A 7,611-nucleotide genomic window follows, 5' to 3' on the forward strand; every position below is an offset into this window, starting at 1 on the left:
ATTGGAATAAATATGGCATAGCAATGATAAAAATACTAATAGAAATACAGTAATAATAAATAAGACAACAGTAATAAATAATAATAAATTATTCGTTCATGAGTCTTATGGCCTGGGGGTAGAAGCTGTTTCAAAACCTGCTGATACAAGACCGTATACTTCGGTATCTCTTACCGGACGGGAGCAGGGTGAAGAGGTTGTGGCTGGGGTGGCTCGCATCTTTGATGATTCTCAGGGCCTTCCCCCGGCACCTCTCAGGGTAGATATCCTGCACAGCAGGTAGTTTAATTCCTATAGTATGTTGTGCAGCTTTCACCACCATCAGTAGAGAACTATGCTCGCACATTGAAATTTAAAAGAAGCCCTTCAATCCTGAAAGGGATCTATAATCTTTCTAAGCCTTAAAGAGTTTCTCGATCTAACAGTCATTGGCCTCGAGATTATTGAAGGTACATTCAAATTAAGGTGACCTCATTCTTCTTTCTTTGATGTTGTGATCCAGGGACCGAGCTAACAGAGTGAAGAATAACATCAGCGAAGCGCGTGATGCTCTGCGTGATGCCGATGATGCCCTGAAGAAGGTGAGCAATGTGATCGAAGATGTCACCAAAGCTATTGGCACCGCACAGGAACAAGTGACAAAGGTAAATGAAACTCTTTATAAATTCGAACTTCCTTCAACCATAATGAAAAATCACAGTAATATTTCTGCACTTTGTCCCCCTAAGACGTTGAATTAGAATTTACCTGTAGCTAAACCAGAGATAGTTTAATTTTTGAGTTTTCTTTTTCTCCCTTCTTTCTTTCCACACCATGACACAGTTTCCTCCTACACAGAGAGAGTGCCAGTTGCCTGAATTCCGGATGTCTCCACGTTTTCTCTCAATATTGCTCCAAATATTGCTCAATATTACTCAGTCAAAACAAGCTGAATTCAAACTGAGCAGAGCATAAAATGCCATTTTTCTCTCCTTCCCCTCCAGTGATGGAGGACCTTGCTTTTGTATCTGCCCAGTGCAGCTAACAAAAAAACACTCAGCCAACTACAGCAGATGGATTTGATTGACAGTTAGCTTTGGAATTTGAACCCCAAAATATTCTGATCACAAGCCAAGTGCGCTACCGTTTACGTTACTAGCCGACCACGCATGAGCACGTATTTTTTCATCTTTATTTTGTTGGCATCTCTTTGTGACAGAGAACACATCGTTACTCAAAAATAAAACAACTCATTTAGTCCTGAAATGGTGACATTGCCCAATTTTATTCATTTAGCTATAAACTGATGTTCGGAATGTTTCTAAGCAAATTCTGAAAATTATACATTTAAGATTTGTTTTCTGTGTGTTACAGTAAAGGAATACGGAACTGTTCTAAATTAGAGATAATTCCTCTCTTTTTCCCTCCATGCATAATTTGCAGACGTACATTGCAGGTGCATTACGAGAAACGCATAAGTTGATATTACAGATAATTGGCACACCATATATGGTTACCCAACGTACACGAGATACTGTGATTGTCTGTGCTTCCATTCTGTGGCTGTGATGATAACATGTCCATCTATCTTTCAGACTGAGAACAAGCTCACTCAGACAGAAACTAATTTGCAGGATATAACAGATCGTCTAAGGGATCTCACTAATAAAATCACCAACCTGCAGAAGCAAAACGATCTTAACCGGCAGAAGGCCGGAACATTAGAAGACCGTGCTACCGACGCACAGGACATGGGTGAAAAGGCTCAGCTGGTAGATAATCATAAAATGAAATAGGAAAAAAGCATTTTAATGGGGTTTCAACATTTATTAATTATATATTTAATTCTTCACTAATTAATTTAATAGAAACTTACCTCTCATCTAAACTACTAGACTTACATAAGGACATAAGAAATAGGAACAGGAGTAGGCCATTTGGCCCTTAGAGCCTGCTCCGCCATTCAATAAGATCGTGGCTGATCTTCTACCTCATCTCCAATTTCCTGCACTATCCCCATATCCCTTGATTCCCTTAATATTCAAAAATCTATCGATCTCTGTCTTGAATATACTCAATGACTGAGCCTCCACAGCCCTCTGGGGTAGAGAATTCCAAAGATTCACCACCCTCTGAGTGAAGAAATTTCTCCTCATCTCAGTCCTAAATGGCCGACCCCTTATTCTGAGACTGTGACCCCTGGTTCTAGACTCCCCAGCCAGGGGAAACATCCTCCCTGCATCTACCCTGTCAAGCCCTGTAAGAATTTTGTATGTTTTAATGAGATCGCCTCTCATTCTTCTAAACTCTAGCGAACATAGGCCTAGTCTACTCAATGTATCCTCATAGGAGAATCCCCCCATCCCACGAACCAGTCTGGCGAACCTTCGTTGCACTCCCTCCATGGCAAGTATATCCTTTTTTAGGTAAGGAGACCAAAATTGTACACAATACTCCAGGTATGGTCTCACCAGAGCCCTATATAATTGCAGTAAGGAGGACACAGTATTATCACTGATTGCAAACTGGTAAATGCAATTTTCAAACAGCCTCTTGTTGACTTTAATTAAATTTAACTCAACAACGTGACTATATTGCGTATTAGATTACCCTTTGTACGAATGCCAGAAGATTTTCTATTGGTTATTAGAATGAGTTTTTATTTTATGTCACCTGAACAAGTGCATGATGTGCTGCTTGCAGTTCATCCCTGTGCCTTGTCCTTGATGTGATGTAGCTGATGACAGGCTTCCTGTGTTAGAAAAAAAGCTTAGCGACTTACTTTAAAGTAGTTGTACTGTTTTGCAGTATATACTTAAAAGGCTCAAAATGACACAGGGATGGACTCCACCAGAATATAAGTTCAAATAGTTTCAATAGGTACATTTAATTTCTGAAACTATTCAGAAATCTAGTTATTACAAAAATGATGGTAAACTCCATGACCACGACCAGGCTGGAAATCGAATGAATTGTTGCCATCAGTCTTTGCTTCTCCAGAGAATTTTTTTTAAACTACAGCCTTTAAGAAACTTAGATATAATGGGGAAATCAACAACAAATGCATAGTTCCGATTGGTTATCTCTAGTGTGAAATGTGTGCCTTATATATTACTAAAGCTCAAGGGGGCATGTCTTGAATCGATTTTTTTCCTTCTTGTTCAGGATATGAATAAACTTATTTTCCTGTACGAGAAACTTCGAAATAAGGCTCCAGAATCACTCCCAGATGACCTGTTAGATCGAATAAATTACATTAAATTTGAGGCCGGTCGTTATTTTAAAGAGGTTCAACAGATCTTACAGAAAATTGGAAGTAAGTTATTGAAAATCATTTACCATGAAGTCAGAGTTAGATATTTTATGAAAAGACTAGTTGGTATGTCTTGGAAATAAGCAAAGTTGCAAAGTGCTTGAATTTGGGCAGAGATCAGTTAGGACCAATCTGTGCCCATTCTGCACACCATTCAAGTTCCCAGTGGTGTTTGAGGTTGGCAGCAGAAGCTCCTGTCTGGAAAATCATTTAAGTATGGCAGTGGGACAGGGCGTCCTACACGTTTGGGCATGCAGAATGTCCAGTGCAAATAACACGGCGGAAACTGGGCATCCAGGGTCATGAGGAACTGATGTCAAACAGCAGGGTAGGGTAATAAAAAGGGAACTGGTTTTTATTTTTTAATGTACTTTTTCTGCTGGCACTTTGGTTTCCACGAGCTTTCATGCCAATTGTTCCAATAGTTTTGGTCCCACACCATCACTGGCACTAATGGGATTTTCAATGGGAATACCCCGGTCTGAGGTTCTTGGAAGAATCAGAGAACTGACAATCATCAGGCTGCACAAGAGGTGCTCTGTACCCAACTGCCAATAGCTGTATGCCCACATCTGCAGACAGGGATTAACCTCCCTTACTTTGGCAGATGATTAGTACAGGGGCATAACAATGAAGGCTCCTATTTCCAAAGGATGCCAGGACAGCAGGCCTCATGACATGACTTGAATATGTGACTGCCTCACGACCATTAATGTTGGTTGCTTCCTCAGTCCGCTGTTCTATCAGTAGCGCTGCATGAAGTGAGGCGCAACAGGCCCTGGCCAGCCGTCACCATAGCCTGATTGGCTGCATCTTCTAAGGTGTCACCAGTCATAGCTGCAGGCTCTGGCACAGCTGCCTGGCAACAACATGTGTGAACCGTCTTCAAAGGATCTGGTCATTAGGCAGCCAGATGCAGTGCTATGCCACAAGGATACTGTGCAATATAGGTCTATCCCAGCCAGTGACTGAAATTGTCAGTTGTGGCTTGAAACTTTAGCAACAATCAAACAGTGGGTTGGGTGCTGGGCTGCTCTACCACTTGCCCTACAGATGGATACTGCACTCTGGGGGTTCCCTTTCCCTTCATTTTTGCCTGGCACTTCTGACCAGCTTTGGCAAAGGTTGAGATGTCTCTTGAGCTTTTCAAAAACCTTTCGGAAGTTTTGTCATCGTATTGTGACTTTCCCCTTTGATTATCCCCTTCCTTTAAATATCGCTCACACAGAATGGGTATGTTAGAGTAACGGTCATGTTAATGTACTAATAATCCAGAGACCTAAACTAATAGAATGTGAGTTCAAATCTCACCATGTTTCAAGATTTAAAAAAAAATCTAACCTGGCATCAGTAGAAGTGACCGTGAAACTGTCAAGTTAACTAACGTCCTTTAGGGAAGGAAACCTGCTCTCCTGGCTCGGTCTGGCCTATATGTGATTCTAGTCTCTCACCAATGTGGTTGACTCTTAACTGACCTCTGGCAGGCAATAAATGTTAGCCTTGATAGTGACGCCCACATCCCGAAAATGAATAAAGAATAGCTTAAGACTGATCAACAAAACTCATTAATAATTCGGCACCCCAAGACACAGGGCTTGGTTCCAAGATATAACTATCTTAAACTGAGTTCTCAGAAACTCAGAAGCTGAATGCAAGACTGTGCAGAGCAGCTAACAGGAATGTTGGTACCAGTCGCTCATTTAAAGGGAGCAGTTACAAAAATAAGAGTTTAATTTGCATATTTGTACCTAACAATCGACCATATCATGGTCTGAGTTCAAAATAGTACCCTGACATTTTGAATCTGTTCTTATTTTAGCAATTGAAGAATCTCTTGCAACGGGAAATAAGCAACTGGAGAACAAATCTGCTCAACTGGAAGATTATCAGAATCAAGTGACAAAGATCAAGCAATATATTGAATTTCAAGCACGCTTCTATGACCAATGCACACCATAACTGTTCATGGGCATTGGGTGAGATTTACAGAGGGTATTTCATTTATAGTCATCTTTATTTTTGAAGATTGAAACTATATTCAGGTTGGGCCTTTAAATATGCAATTCAAGAGGACTGTGTGTTTCAGCAGTACCTGGAAACAACTTTGCCCTCATCAAGTATGAATAAGAAATACCCTATTGAATATTTTAATTTTCACTTGCACGTTTCCATCTTTTCATTACCATGAGTCCAATTTTAGTGAATAAAAAATGTAGCTTTACCGGGCTACAAAATGAGAACCTTTATGTTCAATGTTAAATATTTCAGAACCTGTCTAAAACACAATATTGTATTGAGTTGCTGTGATTCAATAAATGCTAATTTATCACGTCTTCAATATACAATCTGGGACTCTTGGAATTAATTGCAGAGATCACTGAAAATATGTGATCAACAACAGAGTGACTTATTGAGCTTTACATCCCAGTGTTGTTCCTAGACACAGCACTGCCTTATTTGGAGAACTGGGGGACTTTTCAACTGCTGGCTCCCTGCTTCTCGCTTGAAAAATGGGCGATGGCAGAGGAACATCTGGCGGGAACCTTTTGTACCCATTTGCCTGAATTAATTTCCAGGCAGGCCTTCAAAGCGGCACCCAGCACTCCCCTCCAAAGCAGGCGAGAAGCTGTTTAAATATGCACATTGGGGTCCTTCACCTGCTGTAGGACCCTGATTGCAATTTTCATGGAGAAATGGGTGGAGCATGTTAGTCCCAGTATCTCTGGGTATTGAGAGGCCAAACTGGTGGTCCTTAAAGGGAGCGTTGGAGGCCTCTCTGAAAAGGTAATTTAAAAAAAAAGATTTTTGTGGGGCCAAAAGGAGCAGGAATGCTCCTCCAGGACAAACAAAAATCTTCTCTTCCCACTGCCGGCCCATTCTCGTAGAACCTCAGCATCTGCTCCCTCCCCAACCGGTCTTGCCTGCTGGTTGGCTGCATGCTACAAGCGGCAGGATACCAGGGCAAGCTGCAGTGGCGCACCTGTTTGGCACCGTAGCTCGCCAGAAAAATGTTAATGAGGCCCGAACCTGAAAATATTTCAACCCTCCTGGCCGCCGCATTGGGCAAGCACCATGGGTGCACCGCCAATATTGCACCCGTTTGGCACCCAAGTAGAAAATGTACCCTATTTTGGGCCCCCTACCGTTAAAATGCCACTACTGCATTGGGAGGGCTCAGAAGAATAAGAATGATTTGTGTTCTTAAGACTCTTAGTAATGAAGAAAAACTCATAAACCTGAACTTGTTTTCAATGGGGACAAGAGGATTGAAGGGAGATATAATCCAGGTCTTTGAAATCTTGAGCGGCATAAATGATGTAGCCAGAAGCAAGCTATATGACTTAGACTGTGAACAGAGAAAGAGAGGACACAGATTTAAAATTAACAAGTCTCAAGTGACTTGCTTAAAAACGACTTGTGTGAGACCCTTAAATGAAAAAAACAAGTTTCATTTTACGCACTTTAATCTTTATATCTACAGCAACATTTCTCAGACAAAATACTTGCCACTTTGTTCAACACACTATAGGCTATTCACAAACCATAATTTACTTGTTTAAATTTACAAAATGCAGCTTTGAGAGTCAATTAAATCCACCGCTTCAAACCGAATGGCTTCATCCTGCAAAAAATACGTGAGAGAATCCGACCCACAGACACCAGCTCTGCAAGCATTGATTGCCAAGGCAACCAAAGCAAATTCATTTCCATTGAGATCAAGGGAAATAAAATCATGCAGTTTCTATAATGGGTGGCTGATCCACAATGCTAGTTTTAATTCCGAGCAGCAAGTTCAAAATCTACTCCAAAGCATCGCGTTCCCAGCTCAATCCAATTCTAACTAAAGTTAGATTTGGTGCCTTCACACAGCAATAAAGTATTGAAAGCAAACAACGTAGAACAAAAATGATTTAATTTTACAAAATGGTTGGCATTAAGCCGAGTGTCTCGCTAATTCTGCTCATTTATTAGCTAGATAAATGATTGGAGTTTGAGTGGCTATGGAGATTAACTGGCCTACACTGCAAGGCATCCTAAAGCGGCAATCAGCTGAAGAATATGGGCCCAGTTGTTAAAATGCACAAGGGTAGCATGCATCATCTAGCAGATTTGTATAAATCTTCAAACTTTTTAAAAATTCGTTTATATGATCAGGGCATCGCTGGCAATGCCAGCATTTATTGCCCATCCCTAGTTGCCCTTGAGAAGGTGGTGGTGAGCCGCCTTCTTGAACCGCTGCAGGCCATGTGGTGAAGGTACTCCCACAGTGCTATTAGGTAGGGAGTTCCAGGGTTTTGACCCAGCGATGATGAAGGATC

At 41.2% G+C, this 7,611-nt stretch overlaps 1 protein-coding gene across 2 annotated transcripts in view; it reads left to right on the forward strand.

The window, feature by feature from the left end:
* The window catches only part of lamb3 (laminin subunit beta 3), a 48,917-nt gene extending 43,270 nt beyond the window's left edge, over positions 1 to 5,647 (forward strand). For both annotated transcript variants that reach the window (XM_086011261.1, XM_086011262.1), the window contains 4 exons: positions 503 to 644; positions 1,575 to 1,751; positions 3,145 to 3,295; positions 5,112 to 5,647. In XM_086011261.1, coding sequence (XP_085867387.1) covers positions 503 to 644; positions 1,575 to 1,751; positions 3,145 to 3,295; positions 5,112 to 5,251 — 610 coding nt within the window. In that variant the 3' untranslated portion in view covers positions 5,252 to 5,647. The remainder of the gene's footprint in view (positions 1 to 502; positions 645 to 1,574; positions 1,752 to 3,144; positions 3,296 to 5,111) is intronic.
* The last annotated feature ends 1,964 nt before the right edge of the window (positions 5,648 to 7,611 follow it).

Source organism: Somniosus microcephalus, chromosome 18, assembly GCF_052327205.1.
Source record: "Somniosus microcephalus isolate GS21.2 chromosome 18, FLI_Smic_1.0, whole genome shotgun sequence".
Classification (NCBI taxonomy): domain Eukaryota; kingdom Metazoa; phylum Chordata; class Chondrichthyes; order Squaliformes; family Somniosidae; genus Somniosus; species Somniosus microcephalus.